Source organism: Choloepus didactylus, chromosome 3 (assembly GCF_015220235.1).
Source record: "Choloepus didactylus isolate mChoDid1 chromosome 3, mChoDid1.pri, whole genome shotgun sequence".
NCBI classification, from domain to species: Eukaryota; Metazoa; Chordata; class Mammalia; order Pilosa; family Megalonychidae; genus Choloepus; species Choloepus didactylus.
In genome coordinates, this window is record NC_051309.1 from 1275074 (window position 1) to 1299769 (window position 24696).

Below are 24696 nucleotides of genomic sequence, written 5' to 3' on the forward strand. Positions count from 1 at the left end.
CCAGAGAAGCTAAGAGAGGACCACAGATGCTTAGAGAGAAACATCCTGGGAAAACAAGCAAGGATGCACAGGAGCTAAGAGAGAGAAGCTAAGAGAGACAGAAGCCCAGAGATGTTTTGGAGAAAGCCATTTTGAAATCAGAATCTGGGAGCAAAGGAGCAGCAGACATCAGCCACGAGCCTTCCCAGCTGACACAGGTGTTCCAGACGCCATTGGCCTTTCTTCAGTGAAGGTATCCTCTTGTTGATGCCTTAGTTTGGACACTGTTATGGCCTCAGAGCTGTAAATTTGTAACCAAATAAACCCCTTTTATAAAAGCCAATCCATTTCTGGTATTCTGCATAATAGCAGCTTTAGCAAACTGGAACAAAGTCCATGCCTGGAAATGCCAAGACAGGACACTCACTGGGTTGACATCTGAGATGTGCTCCCTGAATTGCAGTTCTAAGACCCCCAAATAAACACCTTTGTTGTCTTGCAGCTCCGTCTGTTATTTCTTGGCTAATGGAAGGGTGGGTGTGGAGAACTCTTTCCTGCAAAGAAACCTGGGGCCCCCTGGGGAAGGTGAGGCCCAGTGGACAGCTCCTGCAATGGGAGAACCAGCAGGTGTGCTGGCCGGACCCAGCCGGGACCCCATCGCTGGTGTGTGGGTGTGGGGTGTTGAAGGGACGTCCTTGATCGTGGGTGAAATAGTGGGATCCGCTGCACACCTGGCTCTCCACAGGAGCGGAGGCAGCGGGCGGTGAGGGTGCCGGGTGCTGGCAGGAGGGTGTGTCCGGGAGCCCCTGGAGCCCCTCTGACGACCTCCGATTCCCCAGGGCAGAAGGAGGCCAGGTCTGCAGCCTAGGGGCAGAGAAGCGGCGGGGTGGGGGCTCCACGGCCGTGACCCTTCCAGGAGCTGGTAGGAGCTGAGCTGAGGGAAGCAGCCGATGCTACCCGGGGCAGCCCTGAGAGGCTGCCGGCCGCCCCTCCGTGCCCACCAACGGCCAGCCCACTCGAGGGCCAAGCTGGAAAGGGGAGGCTCTGGGCCCTCGAAGGATGGAACGGGAACCCCCGGGCACCCGGGGTCCTGGGCACTCTGCTCTGGGCCCTGGGAGCATCTGCTCCTGGCTCAGCTGGCGTCAGGGGCTTCCGGGAGCAGCGGCCACACCGAGCAGACCACAGCGGGGACAGCAGCCCGCTCCCTGGCACAGTCACCGGGAGCTGGGACACCGGTGAGCACCTCTTCAAGGCTGTTCAATGCCCTCCATGTTCCCTCCCCACCCTTGAAATCCAGGTGCCTCCCACTGTGCCCAGCACGCAGCGACCCCTCTGGGAGTCGGCCCACCTCCGCCCGGCCCCAGTGAGGGCCCCTGACCACGCCGGGCTGGCGGCCGTGAGCTCTGAGAGCGGGTGAGCCTCTGTTAATGTGCCCTGGGTCCCCCCCACGCAGTGTCCCTCACCCCCAGGGTCCCTGTACACCCAGCCCTCCCCCAGTGTCCTCTGCATGCCCAGTGTGGCCCCTACCCTAGTGCCCCCTGGGAACACCCAGTGTCCCTCCTGCTGTGTCCCCCCGTGCCCAGTGTCGCCCTGCACACCCTTCGTTAAAGGTGAGAGGCGCCGCGGATGTTGGTGGCGAGTGGGGGGAGCCTTTATTGTGTGCAGAGACGAGCGCCCCGACCCGCCAGGGCCCCCCGGCTCCTCCGCCCGCCGCACCCTCCCCGGCCGCCAGAGCGGGGCGCGCCCAGAGGCCCGCGGGGCGGGAGCGGGGGAGGGCGGGTGCTCCCGGGCGCCTGCAGTGCATGAGGACCTCGGCGTGGGCGCTCACGGAAGGCCACCTCCCGGCCAGTGGCGCACGCCGCAGGGCCCTCCAGGGCGGACACGGGTGGAGCCACCAGGACCACCGGGTCTGAAGCAGAGACGCGGGCGGAGGGGGCCGCCCAAAGGGCGCCGCGCTCCCGTGCAGAGGGTCGGCCCGGACCCCGGCCCCCGGCCCTGCCTCGGGGTCAGGAAGGTCGCTGCGAGCAGAAGACAACCAAACCACCTCGCGCCGCCGGCCACAGCCGCGTGTGACCCAGACCCGCTGCTCGTCTTAGACGCAGTTATCCGGGAAGCACTCCGCCTCCTCTTGGAGCTCCGGGCAGGGGGTCCCCGCGTTGGCCGGCTGCACGCGGACGTAGCGGGTCCTGCGCTTGGCGCCCAGCTTCCCGCACGGCCCTCCGCACAGCCCCCAGGGCGACCACAGCGAGACCTCGCAGTCCAGCGGCGTTTCTAGAACTGGATCAAGCACAAAAGACCCCAAAGTGAGCGAAGGAAACAGGGGACACCGCCCCCGCCATAAGCGAGTTCCCCGTGGGCGGCCGTTCCCAAACCCAGACCTAAGGTGAAACCCCCGCGACCTTCCGTCCTTCCCGGAGCGGCCCGGAGCGCCCCAGGGGCCGCGCGCCCTCACCCCGGCCGCCGGCGGGCAGAGCGGGGAGGGCCCCTTGGGTGAAAATACGCGACCCTAAGGGTTCACTCTGGTCAGGGCACCGTCATGCCCTGAGGCACAAACATTTTCCGTGTGGTTCTTTTTCTTTTCCTATTTCCTATTGGTTTCCATTGTGTCCATGTATAAAAAGTGATCAGTTCTGTGTTACGGTTAAATCATCCTGTAATTTCCATTTTTCCAAAAAAGGTGAAAATGCTGATAACGCAGAGCCTGATGCCCAAGCAACCCCACTGACAGGGTATGGGGGCAACCACGCCCCCCGAATGTGGGTGGCACACCAGGGGGAGAGTGGGGTGCGGTTTCTGCGGCTCCCGCCCCTGAGGGCTCACCAGCCACAGACCAGGGAAGGGGCCTGTGCCCTGGCGGCTGCCTGTGCAGGCCAGTCAGGTAGAGGGCTCAGGGCGCCCCTCAAACCCTGCCAGCATCCCCGGCACGAGCTCCGCGACCTCCAGAAATAAGTCATGAGTGTTTGAGGGATTCAGGAAGGAAAAGAGAAAGCGCAGGGAGGGGTCGGCGGGAGCCTTTGGGGCAGGGCCAGGGGTGTCCCAGCAGCGACTCCCCTGACAGCCCTGCAGGCCCCACACCCTCCCCGGTGGAGATGCTGAGCAGTGGGAAGCTGTGTCTATAACTGGCTGAGAGCAGGCACTCCGGCAGGAACCCCAGATCGTCCCTTGCTTGACGGCTCAGCATATCAAACCGCCAGTCCCAATGTTTGTGACATCAACACCAGTCCAGGTGAGGATGTCCAACACATCCGCACCTTCCCCCAGATCCTCGGGGCTGGGGAGGGGGAGGCTGTAAATATATTTTTTATTATCTGCCCAAATTACTCTGGGATGTGTCACTGTTTCACTCCAGCCTATACTAACCTACTGTATCTCACTTCCTATTCAAAGTTCCATGCAATTGTGGTGTTTGAACAAATCGACTGTAGAGTTGTACCGTTTAGAAAATTTAGATCCTGTACCAAATAGATATCTATTCCCTTGGTCTCATATGAAAGTTGAAATTTAAAACAGAATCAGTTTCAACCTTTACCCTTTGGCCTGGCTTGCCCTGGTCTTAACCAGACCTGCTTCATTCATATCACTAATTGAAGTCTGGGCTCTTTTTCAGCTTTTTTTTTTTTTTTTTTGACAGTGGCTGTATGCACTGATACTGACATTCATATCTGCCGAGCTCTAGCTCTGAGTTTCAGGTGTCTCAGAGATATTCATTGTTCCAGAGACCAATCAGGAACCCCAGATCTGGCGCCCAGCAGCTGGAGGCCTTGCGCCAGTTTCCAACATCCAGTGTCTCAGTGTCCCCAGCTGCGAAATCGGTCGAGCCCAGTGACCATCCCTCAGGGCCGTTCTGGGAGCAAGAACACAGCGAGTGCTTGGGGGGCCTGTTGCACTGCAAGTCTTAACAAACGTCTCCATTAGATTGCGTGGTCACCAGGAGCAGGCCTGCAAGCAGGGCGGGGAAGACGGGCCCTGAGTCCAGCTGGCTCTGGCGTTGTCACACGGAAAGTGCCATGTGCTTCCTGGAGCACCTGCCTCCAGCAGGCCCTGGCCAGGCCCCGCCTCTGCCCTCGGGGAGCTCTGAGTGGTGGGGAGAGACCTATTAGAGTGCTCGCTGTCTCCGAACGGCGAGAGGAAGGGTGCTGTAGGGGACATGCGGACGTGATGGCTGATGGGACACTGAAGCGGTGGCCCCACCAGGCACAAAGAACGGCTCTCACTCAGAAAGAGAGGGCGCAGGGATCCACAGGATCTGGCTGGCGGGCAAGTGCCGTGGGACACCTCGGGCATTTGAAGCAGGGAACAGAGCACTGGTTTGCTTTCTTCCCAACTCCTTTGGATGTTGGGTAGAGCATGGACTCAACTCAATCCCGTGCTGACATGGGTGGAAATGCTGAACACAGATTAGACGGCGTTGCTCCCCGACTCCACATGGGCTCCCCATGACCAGGCTCCAGGGGGTGGCTCTGGGTCTTCGCAGCCTGCTCGGTGCCTTCCACCATTCCTGCCCCAGGCACACTGTGCTGCCGTGCCCTTTCCCTACTGCCGGCCCTTCCTCCTGGGACAACCCCTGCTTCGAGCACTCTCCTCGGACCCCCTCTTTTTCTCCTGGCACGCCATCCTCTGTGCTCCTGGGACCTGGTTCTCCTCTCCAGGGAGCAGACCCCACACCCTTTCTAACGAGGTGCCAGACTGGGCGTTCCTTGGGGATGGGGACATGGCTCTGGTGCCCAGCAGAACACCTTGTGCATTGGTGATGCTCAATAAATGTTTGTGGGTAGAATGAATGACTCATGCATATCCATCTGGAACGGTGCATTCATGTGGGCAGATGAGAGCACAGTGCGAGAGCTGGAGGAGCAGAACGCCAAGCCGAGGTGGTCAGCAACACAGTCGGGTTTCTGAGGGTTTCTCTTCCAGGTGGCCCAGGACCAGTGAGGAGACTGCCAGGAGACCAGCTCTGACTCAGTGAGGGAGGGCACTCAACAGCGGAGTGGGCTTCAGTCTCCTCTGTCCATGTTTCCCCTTGGTCATGTGGGGGTCACCCTTCCCCAGGTAGCCTCGCTGTCCTAGGGTCAGGGAACCTGACCCTGACCCAGACCCAGCCTGCCTGAGAAGACTCCAGGGTGTCTGAGACAGTCCCCTGAGCCGTCCTGAACGCCCCCCATCACAGTGGAGCAGGGTCTGCATGAGTAGCAAGAACCAAGAAGATTGGGCCCCTTGCCAATGGGGCTCATCAGTGTGCCAACCTTTGGTTGAATCCAGTTCTTCCACAGAAAATACCTGTGCTATTATAATGTCAAATGAACTATGACACCAATTTTTAAAGGTTTGCACAATCTATGTAACCAATTGAATTTTCATCTTTCATCCCGGTGCCTTTTCAGTATAGCAGATGTGAAAACTAATCCTGAGCCCTCCCACGTGGATGACACCGTCACAAAGGGTCCTGAGTGGGAAACTCAGGTCCTCGGATAGCAAACACACTCTCAAGTCTGCCCTCACAACACACGAGGAATTGCCCCAGGCCTGCTGATGGCCTGAAACCAACAGCAGAGGGGTGTGCTGGCTTGAAGCTGTTAATGGACCCCAGAAGAGCCATGATCTTTTAACCCAATCTTGTTGAGTGGGAACTTTTGATTGAGTGTTTCCATGGAGATGTGACCCACTCACCTGTGAGTGAGAACTCTGATTAAATTATTTCCATGGAAGTGTGGACCCTGCCCATTCAGAGTGGGTCTTGATTAGTTCACTGGAGTCCTTAAGAGAGTTCAACAGCTGACACGGATGCTGCTGTTTGCTGACACTTTAGAGATGCTTGAAGATGCGGACAGAAGGACACTTGGAGATGCTAAGCTAACAGATGAAGCCCAGAGTTTGCCCCAGAGAAGCTAAGAGAGGACTCCCAGATACTTCGAGAGAAAGCCACTGGAATCAGAAGCTGAAAGCAACACAACCTGGAAGCAAACGACCAGCAGATGCCAGCCATGTGCCTTCCCAGCTGACAGAGGTGTTCCAGATGCCATTGGCCTTTCTTCAGTGAAGGTATCCTCTTGTTGATGCCTTAGTTTGGACATGTTTGCAGCCTAGGACTTTAAACTTGTAACCAAGTAAATCCCCTTTATAAAAGCCAATCCATTTCTGGTATTTTGCATAACAGCAGCTCTAGCAAACCAGAACAGAGGGTCATTCCACAATGGGGGAGCAATGGCTTTCAGTTGAGGGGCTTTGTCACTCAGCCTTGCTGATGCAGCCAGGTTGCTCTCACTCAGTCTCCAAATGATGCTCACAGACGGGTTTAAACTGGACTTTTACTATGCACAATAAGTCAGAAGTTGCAGAGCCCTAAGTGACAGGAAACATATCCATTGTTGAAGTGAGGCCTTTCCACAGGGTCTGGCAAACAAAACCAGAACCTACATCCAGAAACTGAAGCACAGGTCCTAACCTATGGGCAGCAATGCCTCCACTAAAACCCACTGCTCACTCTGAAATGCAGGCACAGATGGGATCTGCCTTAGGAAATGTTCTACATTTCTTCCCTATTGACTAGATTCTGGGAGACACATTTCTGACAAAGCCATTGTTTCTGGAGACTCTCTGGAGCCTCCTATGACTGTTCACCTTAAGGATGTTAGTAGAGTGAAATGTGTTCAATTTCAAGTATTGTGGAAGAGTTAAATCATTCAGTCAGGGTTTCAATCAACCAAAGAGTGAATCCTTAAAAAATTAGGAGGATTGTGGGAAGATGGTGGTGTAGGAAGCTCCAAGAATCAGTCCTTCGTCTAAAACAGCTATCGAACTAGCAGCAAATGTCTGAATCAATGATCTGGGGACTCTGGAGTCTGAATACTTGCATCATGTAGTAAAGAGCTGGATGAAGACTCTTGTAATTTCAGTAAATTTTGGTGAATTTTGTGTTTCACACAGTGGCCACCATCCCCACCCCCAACACGTGGTAGGCAACTGTGGGGACTGCAGCCAGCATTCTTGTGGCTTGTTGGTGCCAAGGTTGGCAATAAGGAACTTGTCCTTTGAAAATCAGGTTTATGTGTTACTTTTGACCACTGGGTGGCCAATACAGAGGATGGCCATTGTTTCAACCCCACAGGCTGAAGAGGCAGGCAGTAGAGAACATTTTTTTTTTTTTTGGCTTTTATAAAGGGGGTTTATTTGATTACATAGTTACAATCTTAAGGTCATAAAGGGTCCAAGGTAATGCATCAACGATCAGTTAACTTCACTGGAAGATAGGCAATGGTGTCTGGAAAACCTCTGTTATCTGGGAAGGCTAGTAGCTGGTGTCTGCTCTGGAGTTCTGCTTTCAAAATGGCTTTCTCCCAGGGCGTTCTTTTCTAGGCTTCAGCTCCTCAAAAATGTTACTCTTAGTTCTTCTTGGGGTGTTTGTCCTCTCTTAGCTTCTCAGGAGCAGAAGCAGTAGAGAACATTTAAAGAGATCGTACCTCTCTGTCCTTTCTCCATTCCAGAGTAAAAATCATTTGGAAAAACTACAAACAGACAGCCTCCAATCCCTCAAGAAGCAAAAATCGCAATCTCCATGGAGTAGGAGAATTGGATTTCCTAAATTACCACAAGATGATATGCAGAATGTCAAGTTCTCAAAAAAAAATAAATAAATAAATAATTACAAAACATACCAAAAAAAAAGAAAAAAAAAAGAAGAAGAAGAAGAAGAAAAAACCACATAGGAAGTTATAGTCCATTCACAGAAAAGAAAGAGAATTTGACAGACACCATCTCTGAGGAAACTCATACATTGGAGTCAGATGTTAAATCAACTGTCTCGAATATGTTCAATGAGCTAAAGAAAGCCATGACAAATAGTTAAAGGAAAATTTTTAAAGTTGTCTTAATAAAATAAAGAGATATAAATTTAAAAAGAAACCAAACAGAAATTATGGAGCTGAAAAGTACAATAATTGAAATGAAAGCTCATGAGAGGTGTTCAACAAAAGATTTGAGTAAGCAGAAAAAAGAAACAGTGAACTGTAGGATAAGACCATTGGAATTATCCAGTTTGAGGAGCAGAAAGAAAAAAGATTCAATAAAAATGAACAAAGCCTGAGGGACCTGTGAGACACCATCAATCATACAAATACATATATCACAGGAGTCCTAAAAGGGAAAGAGAGAAAGGGCCAGAAAGAAATATCTGAAAGAAATATTTGGAATAATGGCCCCAAAGTTCCAAAATCTGATGAAAGACATAAATACAGACATACAAGAATCTCAAAGATTTCCAAGCAGGGCAAACTCAAAAACAACCACACCAAGATGCACAATAGTCAAACTGTAAAATCCCAAGAGAGAGTGAGAATTTTGAAAGTGACCAGAGAGAAGCAATGTGTCATATACAAGGGATCCTCAAAAAGATAAGCAGCTGATTTCTCATCAGAAACCATGGACCAGAAGGCAGTTGTATGTCATATTTAAAGTCCTGTAGGTAAAAACTGTCAACCACGTATTCTATATCTGGCAAAAATATCCTTCACGAAGGAGAAATTAATACATTTCCAGATAAAAGCTGAGGGAGTTCATTACCATAAAAGTTTCCCTACAAGAAACACTGAAGGGAGTCCTGCAAGCTGAAGTGAAAGAACACTACAAAGTAACTTGAAGCTATTAGAAAAAATACAGAACAGCAGTGAAGGTAACTTCACAGAAGAACATGCAAATCAGTCCCTGTAACGCATCGCATTAATGGAATGAAGGTAAACACACACACACACACACACACACACACACACACACACACACACAACTGACAAATCCCAACACTGGTTCATGACAAAAACAATAAACTAAGAATAGAGGGGAACTTACACAACGTAATAAAGGCATATATGAAAACCCCACAGATAACATCATACTCAATGGTAAAAGATGGAAGCTTTCCCTCTAAGATTAGGAGCAAGACAAGGATGCTTACTGTCACCAGTTATTCAACATTGTACTGGAAGTCCTTGCCAGAGCAAATAGGCAAGAAAAAGAAATTTAAAGCATCCAAATTGGAAAGGAATAAGTAAAGCTATCCATTCACAGATGATCCTTTAAGTAGAAAATCCCAAAGCATAGATAGAAAGCTTCTGGAGCTAATTAATGAATTCAGCAAAGCAGCAGGATAAGTTTCAGCATGCAAAAATTAGTTGTGTTTCCATATTCAAGTAATGAGCAACCCAAAAAAAGAAATTAAGGAAATAATCCTACTTACAATAACATCTAAAGAAATAAAATACCTAGGAATAAACTTAACCAAGGAAGTAACAGATGATACACAGAAAACTAAAATACTGTTGAAAGAAATTAAAGATCTAAATAAATGGAAATATATATCATAATCATGAATTGGAAGACAATATTGTTAAAATGGCAATACTCATCCAAGTAATCTACAGATTCAATGCAATCCCTATCAAAATCACCATGGAGAAAATATTTAGAAACCATACATCTAATAAGGGTTTACTATCCAGAATATATAAAGAACTCCTACAGCTCAACAACAGAAAGACAAACAACCCAATTTTTAAAATGGGCCATGGAAAGAATAGACAGTTCTCCAAAGATGTTATTCAAATGTTAAGTAAATGAAAAAATGCTTAGCATCACTAGCCATTACAGAAATGCAAATTAAAACTAAAGTGAGATACCATTTCACAGCCTCTAGGATGGCTAGTATTAAAAAAACAAGTGTTGGTGAGGATGTGGAGAAATAGGAGCCCTTATACATTGTTGGCAGGAATATAAAATGGTACAACCACTGTGAAAAACAGTTTGGTGGTTCCTCAGAAAATGAAACATAGAATTACCATATGACCCAGCCATCCCACTCCTGTGTACATACCCCAAGGAACTGAAAGCAGGGACTCAGACAGATGTTTGTGTACCAGTGTTCATAGCAGCGTTCACAATAGCAAAAAGGTGGGAGCAACACAGGTGTCCATCAGCAGATGAATGGATAAACAAAATGTAGTGTATCCAAACAATGGAATATTGAGCCATGAAAAGAACTGAACTAATATGATTAAAAGGGGAAATGTTAGATTGTATATATGATAACTGAATAAAAAAATTTTTAAAAGGCATGGAACTACACTACACAACAGTGAACCCTAAATTAAACCATGGACTTGAAATAACAGTACGATTATTAAAATGTGCTATCATGAATTGTAACAAATGTTCCACACCAAAGCAGGGTGTTTGTGGTGGGGTGGTATATGGGGATCCTGTGTTTTATGCATAATTGTTCTGTAAACCCACTTCTCTAATAAGTGTGGGAGGAGATATAAATAGGCTAAAAAAAAAAGTAGTTCTGGCCCATGCTACAAAACAGAGAACCTTGTGTGAGTGAAATAAGCTAGACACAAAAGGACAAATGTTATGTGATTTCTGTTATATGAAATACTTAGAATAAGCAAATTTGTAGAGACAGAAAGCAGAGTAGTGGTTATCAGGGGTGGCAGGAGGGGAGAAAGGAGAGTTATTGTTAAAGGAATATAAGTTTTTATTTAGGATGATGAAATAGATACTGGGGAAAATTCTACAGTATTGTAAATGTATTCAATGTCAAAGAATTGTCTACCTAAGATAGTTAAAATGGTTTTTATGTGATGTATATTTTACCACAATTAAGAATAAATGTGAGACAGGACCCCCCCCCCAGATGACAGCATCTCCCTGGTGATGTGGGACATGGATTCTGTGAATGAGCCTGACCCTGGCATCAAGGGGTTGAGAGTGCCTTTTTGGCCAAAAGTGGGAAAAGAAAGGCAACAAAATAAGGTTTCAGTGGCTAAGATAATTCAAATAGCATCAAAAGGCTGTCCTGGAGGTTACTCCTATGCAAGCCTCACCTAGATATGTCAAATGACCACAACAGGACAAGCCCAAGTCAACAGTAGTTCCGAAAACCTTAAAGAATACCCAGGTCCCTATCTGAGACTCTATAAAGGTTTCACGCACTAAGTTTATTCTTCAGAAACTTAAATTCTTCAGAGAGCTCCTATGCCAGCTAAGTCCCAAAACCCAGAGTCAAAAGCCTCTTCAAGAACCTCAACTAGAGGTGTCCCCTTTACCCATAAAGTGGACACCCCTTTTTAACATGAACAACTTAGTGCCTAGACATCCCTGAAGATTGGGAAAGTGATTAAACTAGAGGAAGAGGTAGCAACAGACAAGACAGAATTTCACAAAGAATGATGACTGCTGAATCTTCAGGTAATTTTCTTTTTCTTAGTTGCTTGTGTATTAGAATAGCTAGAAGGAAAGAGTTGAAATGGTGGAACTGTAACATCCTTTGAAATTTGTTCTATAGCTACATGTTAAATTGTGATTTGAAAGCTATCACCTTTTTGAATATGTTAGATTTCACAATAAGGAAATAACTGAAACTGTGGAACTGTAAGCCATAACATTCTTTGGGAAATTTGTTCTTTAACTACTTGTTAAATTTCAGTCTAAAAATTATCACTTCTTTGTATATATGTCACATTCTACAATTTAAAAATATGAAAAAAAGCAAAGAAGAAGAAGAAATGAATTGGAGATTGTGGGAGGATGGTGGGTAGGAAACTCCAGGAATCGGTCCTTCCACCAGAACAACCATTGAAATTTCAGAATCTGTCAACTATTTTGAAACTCCAAAGTCCAGCGGAGCACTGCGCAGCATCCATAGACACGCTGGAGGAAATGAATGGTAAATTGCGATAAAAACTGGTGAATTTCACCCTCCCTGTAAGGGCTACCATCCCCATCCCCCAGCCCTGTGGTAGGCAGCAGTGGGGCAGCAGCCCAGGCTCCTGGTGCCACTGCCTGATGCCCGGGTGGGACATAAAGACCTCGTCCCCCAAACTAGGGGCTTGCGGGGTGTGGTCTCATTGCTGGTCATTGCTTTTGATCAGCTACTTCAGATTGCTGGGGAGCCAGCACAGAGGGTGGCCACTGTCCCAGCCTCCCTCGGGCAAAAGCTACGGAAGAATCTTAAAGACAGCACCCTTCCTCAAAACCGCAGAAGACAGTTAAAGAGCTGCGGTAAGTGGGCAAGTGCTGAGTGAGAAAACAACTTCAAAAATGCGTTTGAGGTTTTTCACATGTGTGGTGGAAACAGCATATAATGGCGAGCTGCCGGGCATCTCCTCAGCTCCCCGCTCAACGGCATCGTGCTGGTGGCCATAAATCAGCCACGGTGAGAGCGTTGCACCACCGGCACTGGCAAATGCTGCACATCAGGACTTGAGTCATTGTCTTCCTGATGGTATAGACTTAAGAAAGTGATGGGAGAGAATGTTAATGCAGGTTAAAGTTAGAAGTGTGTCATGTCTATAACTGTTACATTATGAATAGCACCAAAAAACTGAGGAGATATTCTTCCCGGATTCCAGACGTATTCTCCAATTCAGCAAAGAATTCACTCACATCACTGACAAATGAGCGAAGTTCTAACACATGACTTCATTGTTTCACTTTCCTCTTATTACATAAATGAAAATATTAGCCAATATTCATGTCAGAATTCTGCTTTCTCCAATTACAACCATCAGTCAGCTACAGACATAAGAGTTTGGCAAAAGTCACTGGAAGCATTTTATGAGACTCAACTGGCCATATGGAATTTACAATAAAAAGAATTGTATACTTTAAAAAAAAAAAGCATAGGAAGAGCTCCTGGCACCCTTTCTGGCCTTGTGCGGTGTGGAGCCAGCTGCCATGTGAGTCCCTGGTCCCATCCCAGAGGGAGCAGAGTGGCCTTATGCACATACTGGGGTGCAGGGGTGTCAGAGCCAATCTACCAGATGGAAGCTCGAAAGGCTGAACCAGGAAACTTGTCCCAGGCTCACCCTCCAAGAGTTTGTCCTGAAGGCAAAGAAGCAGCTTGCAGACAGCTACAGCAGTGTAAGAAACAACTAAGCCAAAGTGGCCTCAGGCAAAGGACTACCTGCACCCAGGAGAGGTGAAAGTCTATTTCAGAGGGAGCAGAGGGGGTGTTCCAACTCCTGTAAACTCTAAATGGGGAAATTCCTAAGGCCACAAGCAAACACAAGCCCAGAAAAAGCAGGATCCATGGCTCCACAGAGGCTAAGGTAGGACAGAGGAGACCCTGCTTGTCACACTCACCTTGAACCAAGCTCTGAAGGACCCCAGCAAAGCAGATCCAATTTGAAAAGAGACTGAAAGGTGCTTTTAGCTTTGGTTTGTTTTGGTTAGTTTGTGGCACTCAAGAAAATCTCTATCATGTCACTATATGCATACAAACATAAAGAACAGACAGCACAGGGTCCAAATCCCAGAGTTCACACATTAAACTATTAAAATATACAGTGTGCAATAAGATTACAAGACAAACAAAGAAACAGGAAACAATGGCCCCACCAAAGGAACAAGATACAAATCCAGAAACCCACAGCAAAAACTTAGGACATACCAGACAAAGACGTTTAAGACATGATCCTTGTGCCAGTTTGAATATATTGTGTCCCCCAAACGCCATTATCTTTGATGTAATCTTGTGTGGGCAGACATTATCTGTGTTGATTAGATTGTAATTCTTTGAGTGTTTCTTTGGAATGCGCCCCACCCAACTGTGGGTGATGACTCTGATTGGGTAATTTCCATGGAGGTGTTGGCCACCCATTGGGTGGGTCTGAATTAAATTACTGGTGCACTATATAAGATCAGACAGAAGGAGAGAGCTTGCTACAGTGCAGCTGAGAGAGACATTTTGAAGAGGAGCTACAGCCAAGAGGGACACTTTGAAGAAAGCACAGGAGCTGTGGATGAGAGACATTTTGAAGAAGGCCGTTGAAAGCGGACTCTTGCTCTGGAGAAGCTGAGAGAGGACAAATATCCCAAGTACAACTGAGAGTGACATTTTTGAGGAACTGCAGCCTAGAGAGGAACGTCCTGGGAGAAAGCCATTTTGAAACCAGAACTTTGGAGCAGACACCAGCCATGTGCCTTCCCAGCTAACAGAGGTTTTCCGGACAGCATTGGCCATCCTCCAGTGAAGGTACCCAATTGTTGATGACTTACCTTGGACACGTTATGGCCTTAAGACTGTAACTTTGTAACCAAATAAACCCCCTTTTATAAAAGCCAGTCCATTTCTGGTGTTTTGCATTCTGGTAGCATTAGCAAACTAGAACAATCCTCAATATACTTAAGGAGATAAAGGAAAGCACAGAGAAAGAACTAAAGGATATGAGGAAAACAATGAATAATAATATGGGAATGCGAATGCTCCAGAGGGTTTCAAAAGCAGATTGAAGATGGCAGAAGAAAAAAATCAGTGACCTTAAAGACAAGACAATTGAAATGATTCAGGCTGAGGAGCAGAAAGAAAAAAATTAAAAAGAGCCAGCAGAGCCCAAGAAACCTGTTTGGATGCCATGAAGCACACTAATATGTGCACAGCAGGAGTTCCAGAAGGAGAAGAAAGAGAAAAAGGGGCAGAAGGGATATTCAAAGGAATAATAGCAGAAAGTTTCCCAAATTTAAGAAAAGACAGGAATATGCACATTCAAGAATCTCAACGAACCCCAAACAGGATAAACTCAGAGAAGTATGCCCAGACACATAGTAATAAAACTGTTCAATACCAAGAACAAAGAGAGATCTGAAAGTTGCAAGAGAAAAGCAATGAGTTATGTACAAGGGAGCCCCAGTAAGATTAAAGTTCTGATTTCTCATCAGAAATCATGAAGGCAAGAAGACAGTAGGACAAAATATTTAAAGGGCTGAAAGAAAACAACTGTTGAGCAAGAATTTTATATCAAACAAGACTGTCTTTCAAAAATGAGAGAGATTAAGACCTTCTAAAATAAACAAAAGCTGAGCAAGTTCATCAGCACTAGACCTGCCCTATGAGCAACGCTAAAGGGAGCTCTTCAGAATGAAAGGAAAGGACACTGGACAGTGTTTCAAAGTGACAGAAAGAAATAAGAACTCTGGTAAAGATAACCATAAGGGTAATTATAAATGCTAGTACTATTGTGTTATATTTTTAATATGTAACTCCACTTCTTCCTTTTTATTTTTACAGGTTCTAAAATGCACATGCATAAAAAGCAATGATAATTCTATTGTTCTGGAATATAATGTACAAAAATATAATTTGTAGCAAGTCCAAAAATGTGGGGATGAGGGGACAGAGGGACATAGTGGATGTGTATCTACTGAAGTTAGGTTGATATCAAATCAAATATTATTGTTATAGAGTCACGATGGTAAATTTTAACCCCATGGTAACCACAAAGAAAATACATGAAAAATACATTCAGAAAGAAATGAGAAGGGTCTCAAAATAGTACAATACAAAAAAATCAAATAAATATGAAAGTAGGCATAGCAGAAGAATAGGTGGTCAAAAAAGGTTTAAGACTTACGAAGTAGCAAAATGGCAGAAGAAAGTCTTACATGGTAAGAGGTTACTTTAAATGTAAAAGGATTAAATTCTCCAGTCAAAAAGCAGAAACTGGTACAATGGATAAAAAATATTACCCAGTGATACGCTGTTTACAAGAGACTCCCTTAAATTCAAATACCCAAGAGGCTGAAAGTACAAGGATGGGAAAGTATATACCATGCAAATAGCAACCAAAACAGAGCAGAAGTAACTATATTAGTTCAGATAAAATAGACTTTAAGTCAAAAACAGTTACAAGGGATAAAGAAGGTCACTATATACTTGTTCCAGCCCGACTCCACCCAAGACCAAAGAACACGCCAGGCAAAAGTTCCCATGGATTTTAATAGGGACGGACTTACAGGAGCATTTTCCCAGTGGCGGCCAGTTGGGAAATGGAAGTCAGTGATCCGCAGACAGAAGGGAGAGGAGGGTCACACATAGCTCAGCAGGGCCTCCGGGATTTGGTTACAGAGAAGCCTCAGCTGAGTCTCCTGAAAGTTGATCACCCACAGAGACTGGGCTCAGTGACCAACAAGTCTGTGCTCTGCTCACACGGCCGCTGCATGCTCAAGGCCCCCCCTTTTCCCTAAGGGAGGGGGTGCTGACCCCTGGCGGCCACACTAGTGATAAAGGGTCAGTGCAACAAGAAGACACAACAATTATAAATATATATGCACCTAACAGCAGAGCCCCAAAATATATGAAGCAAATATTGACAGATTTGAAAGGAGAAATAGATAGTTCTGCATTAATAATAAGAGACTTTGAATATGGATAGAATATTAGACAGAAGATAAATAAGAAATAGAAGACTTGAACAATATTCTAAACCAACTGGACTTAACAGTCATATTTACAGCACTTCACCCAACAGCAACAGAATACACATTCTTCTCGAGTACACATGGATCATTCTCCAAGATAGACCATATGTCAGGTCACAAAACAAGTCCCAATAAATTAAAAAATATTGAAATCATGCAATGCATTCTCTTCAACCACAATGGAACTAAGCTAGAAATCAATAACAAAATAAGAAATGGAAAAATCAAATATATGTGCAAATTAATATACTCTTAAACAACCAGTGGGTAAAGAAGAAATCACAAGGGAAACCAGGAAATATCCTGAGGCAAATGAAAATGAAAACACACCATACCGAAACTTAGAGAATGCAGGAAAGGCAGTGCTGAGAGGGAAATTAATAGCTCTAAATGCATACATTAAAAAAGAAGAAAGATAAAATCAGAGACCTCACTTCACAACTGGGGACTCTAGAAAAAGAGGAGAAAACTAAACTTTACAAAGTGAGCAAAGGAAGGAAACAACAAAGATTAGAGAGAAGATAAATAAAATAGAGAATAAACAAAGAAAAAAATGATAGAATCAACAAAACCCAAAGTAGGTTCCTTGAAACTATCAATAAAATTGACAAACTTTAAGCCAGACTGACAAATAAATAGAAAGGACACAAATAACTAAAATCAGAAATGGAAGAGGGGACATACTACCAATCCCACAGAAATAAAAAGGCTTAAAAGAGGAAACTATGAACAATTGTACACAAATTAGATAACCTAGATGAAATGGACAAATTCCTACAAACACGCAAACCACCTCCACTGATTCAAGAAGAAATAGAAGATCTCACCAGAAGAGTAACTAGTAAAAGGGTTGAATCATCATCGAAAGCCTCCGGACCATGGTGGGTGGGACTCTGTAGCGCCCAGTCGGGGTGAGGTGTGGTTGGCTCAGGCCCCTGCCAAGGTGGCCGTCAAGCCAGAGACCAAGGTTTAGCGTGAGTGGAGGATCACATCAGAGCTGTTGGGGCAAATTGGGGGAGCAATGAAATTTACACTTCTGGTACTTCACCTTTCAGGAAATATTGTCATGAATAATGACAAACTAAAACTACTTTTGATTTGGAAACAAATAGAACACTGCTTTTTCCAAAAACATCTTATGCACACTCGGCTTTCTTTTAAGACTAACCCATGTGTGCATGAGCTAAATTAGTCAGAGCGACCCCAAAAGCCCCTTTATTTCTATTCTTTGCCCACTGCCCACTGCTTAACAACCTAAAAATGTTTTGAAAAAATATTAAATTAACTATTATTGTGCAAGCTCATATGTTAGTGGTAGCAGGATACACAAAAATTAGACAAAACTGTTTTTGTTTCTGAGGAGCATATTAGAATGTAGTAAAGAGACAAATCTGTGAACAAAATAAACATATTTGGAGAATGTGGGGAAAAAAATCACACCTCCCAACCAAGAAGAGGTTGAGGTTGGATGGCTTCACAAGTAAATTTTACTAAATATTCCAAGAATTAACACCAATCCTGCTCAAACTCTTCAAAAAAATTTTGAAGAGAACACTCCCTAACTCATTCTATGAGGCCAATATCACCCTCATACCAAAGTCAGAAAAAAGATACCTCAAAAAAATAAAATTACACACCAATAGCCCTTATGAATATAGATGCAAAAATCCTCAACAAAATACTAGCAAACCGAAACCAACAGTACATCAAAATATTTGTGTACCATAGTCAGGTGGGATTTACCCCAGGTATGCAGAAATGATTAACAGAAAAAAATCAATTAATGTAATATATCACATCCACAGACAAAAGGAAAAAAAAAAAACCACATGATCAACTCAATTGACACAGAAAGGGCATTTAACAAAATCCAGTACCCCTTCTTGATAAAAACATTTAGAAAACAAGGAATAGAAGAAAACTTCCTCAACATGATAAAGGTCACAAATGAAAAGCCCACAGCTGACATCATACTTGATGGTGAAAGACTGAAAGCTCTTTCTGTAGGACCAAGAGCAAGACGAGGATGCTCACTGACCCCACTGTTATTCAACATTGTGCTGGAAGTTCTAGCCAGAGCAGTCAGGCAAGAGAAAAAAAAAAAGGAGTCCAAATTTGAAAGGAAGAATTGAAACCTTCTCTATTTGCAAATGACATGATCCTATATACAGAAAATCCTGAAAATCTTCAACAAAGCTCCTATAGCTAGTAAACAAATTCAACAAAGTGTAGTAAGATCAATGTGCAAAAATCAGTAATGTTTCTATATAGTAGAAATGAAAAATCTGAAGAAGAAATCAAGAAAAAAATGTCACTTATTTATAGTAGCTAAAAGAATGAAATATCGAGGAATTAAATTTAAACAAGCATGTAAAGGACTTAATACAGAAAACTACAAAACATTGCTAAAAGAAATTTAAAAAGACCTAAATAAATGGAAGGACATTCCATGTTCATGGACTAGAAGATTAAATATTGTTATGATGTCAATTCTACCAAAAGCAATTTACGGATTCAATTCAATCCCAATCAAAATTTGAACAGCCTTCTTTACAGAAATGGAAAACCAATCATCAAATTTACATGGAAGGGTAAGCTGCCCCATATTACCAAAGCCATCCTGAAAAAAGAGAATGAAGTTGCAGGACTCACACCTCCTGATCTTAAAACATATTACAAAGCCACAGTAATCAAAATAGCATGGTACTGGTACAATGGAATTGAAATGAGAGTTGAGAAATGAAGCCTCATATCTATGGCCAATTGATTTTTGATGAGGGTGCCAAGATCACTTGATTAAGAAAGATTAGTTTCTTCCACAAATGGTTCTGGAAAAACTGGATCTGCATATGCTAATGATGAAGGTGGACCCCTATCTCACACCATGTAGAAAAATTGACTCAAAATGGATCAAAGACCTAAATAGAAGAACTAGAACTATAAATCTCCTAGAAGAAAACATGGAAAAGTATCTTCAGGACCTTGTCTTGGGCAATGGTTTCTTAGACTTTATACCCAAAGCACAAGCAACAAAAGAAAAAAATAAAGGGGACCTCATCAAAATAAAAAATAAAAAAAAAAACTTTAATACATCAAAGGACTTTATCATGAAAGCAAAAAGACAACCTACAGATAAGAGAAAATATTTGGAAACCACATATCTGGTAAGGGTTTAATATCCAGAATATATAAAGAAATCCTCCAACTGAACAACAGATAAACAACCCAATTTTAAAATGGGTAAAAGACTTGAATAATATCACTCCAAGAAGATATACAAATGGCCAGAAAAACATGAAAAGATGCTCAACATGATTAGCCATCAGGGAAATGCACATCAAACTACAGTGAGATACTATAAACCACTGGGAGGGCTATTATTTTTTTTAATGGAAAATAAAATGTGGAGAATTTGGAACCCACGCGCACCACTGGTGGGGATGTAAAATGGCGCAGCCCTTATGGAACAGTTTGGTGGCTCCTGGCAAAGTAAAACATGGACTTACCATGTGACCCACAAAACTCACTCCTATGTTTATGGAACCAAAAAAGCTGAAAGCAGGGACTCAGAACAATATTTGCACTGATGATCATGGCAGCGTTATTCACAATTGCCAAAAGATGGAAGCAGTCCACGTGTCCATCACCAGAGGAAGAGAAAGGCAAAACGTGGTATATACAGGCCACGGAATCTTATTCCACAATGGAAAGGAATTTCAGACACATGCAACAACAGGGATGAGCCGTGAAGACAGCATGTTGAGTGAAATGAGCCAGACACGAAAGGACGGATGCTGTATGATTCCACTTATCGGAAGAATGTAGAGTAGACAAGAGCCTCGAGACAGAGCTGGGGCCACGGAGCTGGCAATGAGGTTGTGGCTTACCGGGTGGGGGGTTTCTTTTGGGGATGATGGAAATGTTCTGGAAATAGGTAGTGGTCACGATCACGCAACACTGTGAATATACTTAATGCCACCGAATTGCAAATTTAAATGCGGTTAAAATAGAACACATGTATATTTTATCACAATAAAAAATGTTCAAAAGTTATTGTGATGAATGCTGTGAATCGCCTGATTGTGAAATTGCTTAGAGCGACCCAGGTCCGCATGGCTTGGAGCGGGTGGTACCCCTGGGGGCCTGGAGGGGCTTTCGGGGCCTCTGCCCTCCGGCCTCGGGCGGCCTGGCCCACGGGCCGGCTTTGGGCCGCTCACATCCCGGAGAAGCCCGGGACTGGAATCAGCGCCGGGTCTGTTTCTGGGGCGGCCGGGAGCTCAGAGCGGGGCTGCGCGAGGTGCGGGCGGGCGAAACCGACCGTAGAGGCGGCGCCGAGTTGGACCCGCCCCCGCCCACACCCCCTCCCCGGGGTCGTCCAGGGGCCTGGCGAAGGCAGCCGCGGCCGCCGCCCGAGGGGGGTTGCACTTTGTTCTCAGCCGTCTGAACGTGGGCTCCTCTTGGCGCAAACCCCTAAGGAAATGTGCGCGCCCGGACGCCCTGCACGAGGGGCTCAGTGGGGGCTCCTGCCCGAGAGCCCTCGCCCCGGGGGGCCTGAGCCCGGCCCCGCCCCGCCCCGCGCCCGGGGCTCGCTCGGAGCCTCCACGCTGGACTAAGCCCCGGCTCCGCGCCCCTGAAGTCAGGGTCCCACAGAGAGGACCTCGGTGGGCGCGGCGCCGACATTACCTGGAAGGGTGTTGATCTCGTTGTCCCTGCCACCCAGGTCCAGGGTGGGGGGCACGAAGGCTCGGGGGCTCTGCCGGAGCCGCACCAGCGTCACTCTGGCGATGGGGGGCAGGGACTTCAGCCGGGGGTAGTAGAAGGAGTTTGCTGGGTGGCTTGGAGAGGAAGACGTTATCTGGGACGTGAAGAAGGAGCAGCTGGCACCAAGCGCTGAGAAGCCCAAAGCCCACCTGCGTGCGGCGGGGACCCACAGGGCAGTGGGGAACCACAGACCCCAGGCTGGGCTCCGGACACGCTCCACACCCCGCCGGCCCGGGGGAGGGGGCGTTTCCCCGCCGGCACCCTGCGCAGGGGCTGCGACGCCAACCGCGGCAGCCGCGCTCTCGGGCCCTCGGAAGCGGGGCCTCTGGGAAACAGGGCCCAGTCAGGGTCGGGGACCTCTGCAAGCTGAGAGCCGGGAGGGACTGTGGCCCGAGGGGGGCTGAACCCGCCTTTCTCCTCCACCACCCCCACCCCGGAGTGGAAGCGCCCCCCAGCTCCCACCGGGTTCTTCAGGGGCATAGAAACGGGGGTGTCTTCCAAAACAAGAGCCTAAGGCTCGAGCACCCAGAGGGCTGCCGGGGGCGCAAGAGCTCTGCCCAGGGTCCTCCAGGGGCCGTGCCTGTGGTCCCTCCAGCTCTCCCGGGCTCCCCAGGCCCCCCCGAGCCCGCACCCAGGTGTTAGAGCGGCTCCTGGAGCCGAGTGGGCCCCCACCTCAGTCACCGGGGCCTGTGGGATGGTCGCAAAGTTGGGGGAAGAGAAGGTGAAACCACTGTCGGTCCCCGCGTCGTAAGGGTGAAGGTCCAGGGCCGCCTCGTCCTTCCAGCGGTCCCCTTCGCACAGGTCCAAGCTGTCGACCCCCACGAACCAGTCAGGGCTGGGGACGATGCGCACCACGAAGGACACCTGGGGGGGTGCGCAGAGCACCATGAGCGGCTCCTGTGCACTCTGACCGCGCAGCTGGCCGGGCCTGAGAGGCCGTGAGGGTCCCCTCTGTGTCCCCTGGGCCACCCGGACACGCTGCCCCCTCCCTCCTGCTGCCCAGGGAGACACGCTTGCTCACCAGCGAGTGCCGGTAGTGGGCCTCCATCTCCGTGGAGGTCTGCCCGGTGCCGCTGGGGACGGCGGGGGCGGAGAACACCCCGTGCACGCTCTGGATTTTCTCTCCAGCTGCCTCGATCTCCCTCATCAGGGCCCAGGCCTCACCCTTCTCTGCAAAGTCCCTCAGCCCGTTGCTGACGTACTCATCCTTTTTCCACATGCTGTAGTCGGAGCTGTGGGTGGCCCCTGGGGGTGACTCAGCACATGTGAGAAAGCCCCCGGGTCCCTCCTTCCCTCCCAGGAAAGCAGGGGTCTGCGCCCACCCCCCTCCACCACACGCCCCCTCTCCCGGGGCAGCACTGCTGGCGCCGCCTGCAGGGGAGCAGCCACCTGCCGGTCACCACATCCCAGAGCCCAGGGCTGCGGGCGGCTGGGGCCTTAGCCAGTCCCTCTTGCCTGAAGTAAATGGACCGTTAGCAGCCGCCAGACTGGAGTGCTCAAGAGGTCAGGGGAACGGCGCGTGCTGGGGCCCTCCCCCAGGGAGGAGGGGCTGAGCCCACCCGGAGCAGGGGGGCAGGGAGGAATGCGCTTACCCAGCAGGGAGGACCACTGGGCAGGGGGCCGGAACAGGGGGTACTGCTTGGGGAAGGTGGCCTGGCTCCACTTCCCTGTGAAGGTGACGCGGTACCTGGCCAGGGGCTGGGCTGTGCAGATGGCATCTCCCCCCCGAGGGAGGCTGGTGGCCCGGCCCAGCGGTGCCAGGAGGAGAGCCCAGAGCACCCTGCCTAGGGGGGCAGCAGGCCTCAGGGGTCCCATCACCTACAAGCAGAGAAGGGCATCCACACACTGGCACCTGCTGGTTCCGCCTCCCTCGACGCCCCCACAACCCTCCTCTGGCTGCCAGGGCCTCGGTGGAGGACGCAGAAGCCACCTACCCCATCACTCAGGGAAGCACCCTGTCAACGGGGCTAGCAAACCTCCCTGCAGGCCCAAAAGGATCCCCGGTGTATTTAGAGTGTGGGGGCTGCAGGCACCCCACTTTGCCAGGCCCGTGGTGGGTTTTACAGTTTGGCTCCGGGGCTCCAGGCTGCGACGTTGCTGCCTTAACGGCCCCACACGGGCCTCCCCTGCTGCCCTCTGAGGCTGGGGGAAGCGCGGTAACCTTGGAGCGCCCGGGAGACATTTGCTTCCACCGAGGACCCAAGAGCAAAGCTCGGGCAATGGCGGGGCGTCGGGGCGGGGCTTCCTGGTGGGGTGCGCGGTTCTGGTCCAGGGGGAAGGTGACCAGGGGGCCCAGAAACCCTTTCTGGCTCTGCGCATCCTGGGGTCAGAGGTGCAGCCGCTACTCACCAAGCAGGAGCTACCAACGCCGGGCACTAGGGGCAGGGGCGCTGGGAGCGGCGCGGGAGAAGCGGCGCGGATCGTCCCGAGGAGCCGCTGGGGAGGAGAAGCCGGAGCCGCCTATTTATGTCCGCGGAGGGCGCGGGCCAATGAGGCCCCAGCCCTTCCCGGCCACCCCTCCACAGCCCGGCCCCGCAGAAGGGCCGCGGCTCCCAGGCTGGGCGGGCGGGACGGCTGGAGAGGAGAGCGGGCGCCCCGCGCGGCCCCCGGCGCCCCCCGGCCAGCCCCCCGCTCTCTGCCTCGGGAGGGTCCCGGCCGCGCTGCTGCCGGAGGCCCCCGGGATCCCTCCTCCACCCGCCGCACCCCTTTCTTTGTCTCTCGCTTCTCGAAGTCTCCTCCTCCCCGTCCCGCCCTGCGCTCCTCTCCCCTCCTTCCCCTTCCCCTTCCCGGCCCTTCCCTCTCCAGGAGAGCCCTCTCCGACCGGCCTTGGTGCTCGCCGACCGCGGGTCGCGGAGCCAGGAGCCGGGCCCCTCGCCCGCGCGATCCCCGACCCGGAGCCCGGGACCCCTCCGGGCAGCGAGGCAGAGCGGCCGAGCTCGCGGGCCCCCTGTCGGGGAAGAGCCGGGGAAGCCGAAGCGCCCAGCGGGGAGGCGCTGGCTTCGGGGATCGGGGGGCAGCGGCCAGACCCCCGGACCTCGTGCCTGTCAGGGTGCGGCCAGGGCTGGCGGGCGCAGCGCTCAGGCCGAGGGCGCGGGGCGGGGTGCGCGGGGAGCGCGGGGCGGGGGACGCGAGGGGCGCGGGGCCGAGGGCGCGGGGCGCGGGGCGGGGACGCGCTCTCCCCGGGCAGCCGCGAGACGCTCCGGGGCGCCAGCACGTTGGGAGCTGACCACTGGCGGGGTCGGAGAAGCAGCACATTCTGAGTTTGGGAAGCTTGTTAATGTTTCACATGTGCAGAGAGAGAGAGAATTAATGGAACCAACAGGCGGAATGTGAAGATAAACCACTTGTATTTCAAATGCACGGCACAGCCCCTGGGCCCACCCGGCCACCGGAACGCTGGGTCGCGGCATTGGACCCTGTGTCCTCAGAACCAGGCGGAAAGAGCTGAAAATCGAGTTCTCAGACTTGGCCTCAGGACCCCTTCACACTCATAAAAGCCCCGGGAGTTTCTGTTCATGTGGGTTTCGTCCATCGATAGTCACCACATTTGAAATCATAACAGAAAGGTTTGGAAATCATAACAGAAAGGTTTGGAATACTTATTAATCTGCAAAAAGTAACAAAAACAGCATAATGTCTTATGAAATTACCTGGATTTTTTCAAAAGAAAACAAGGAGAAAAGTGGCCTTGTTTCCCAGTTTTGCGAATCT

At 48.9% G+C, this 24696-nt stretch overlaps 1 protein-coding gene across 2 annotated transcripts; it reads right to left on the minus strand.

Moving 5' to 3' along the window:
- Positions 1 to 1663: 1663 nt before the first annotated feature.
- On the minus strand, positions 1664 to 24136 carry SPON2 (spondin 2). 2 transcript variants are annotated; one of them, XM_037829216.1, is made up of 7 exons: positions 23689 to 23703; positions 23335 to 23421; positions 22578 to 22803; positions 22007 to 22230; positions 21658 to 21849; positions 20908 to 21079; positions 1664 to 2256 (listed from the first exon to the last, which is right to left on the minus strand). In XM_037829216.1, the coding sequence occupies exons 3-7, from the start codon at positions 22798 to 22800 to the stop codon at positions 2072 to 2074; spliced, it is 996 nt and encodes a 331-aa protein (XP_037685144.1). In that variant the 5' UTR covers positions 22801 to 22803; positions 23335 to 23421; positions 23689 to 23703; the 3' UTR covers positions 1664 to 2071. The 2 variants fall into 2 exon arrangements, with proteins under 2 accessions (XP_037685144.1, XP_037685143.1); XM_037829215.1 differs by lacking the exon at positions 23689 to 23703 and adding an exon at positions 23807 to 24136 and having other exon boundaries at positions 2038 to 2256.
- Positions 24137 to 24696: the final 560 nt, after the last annotated feature.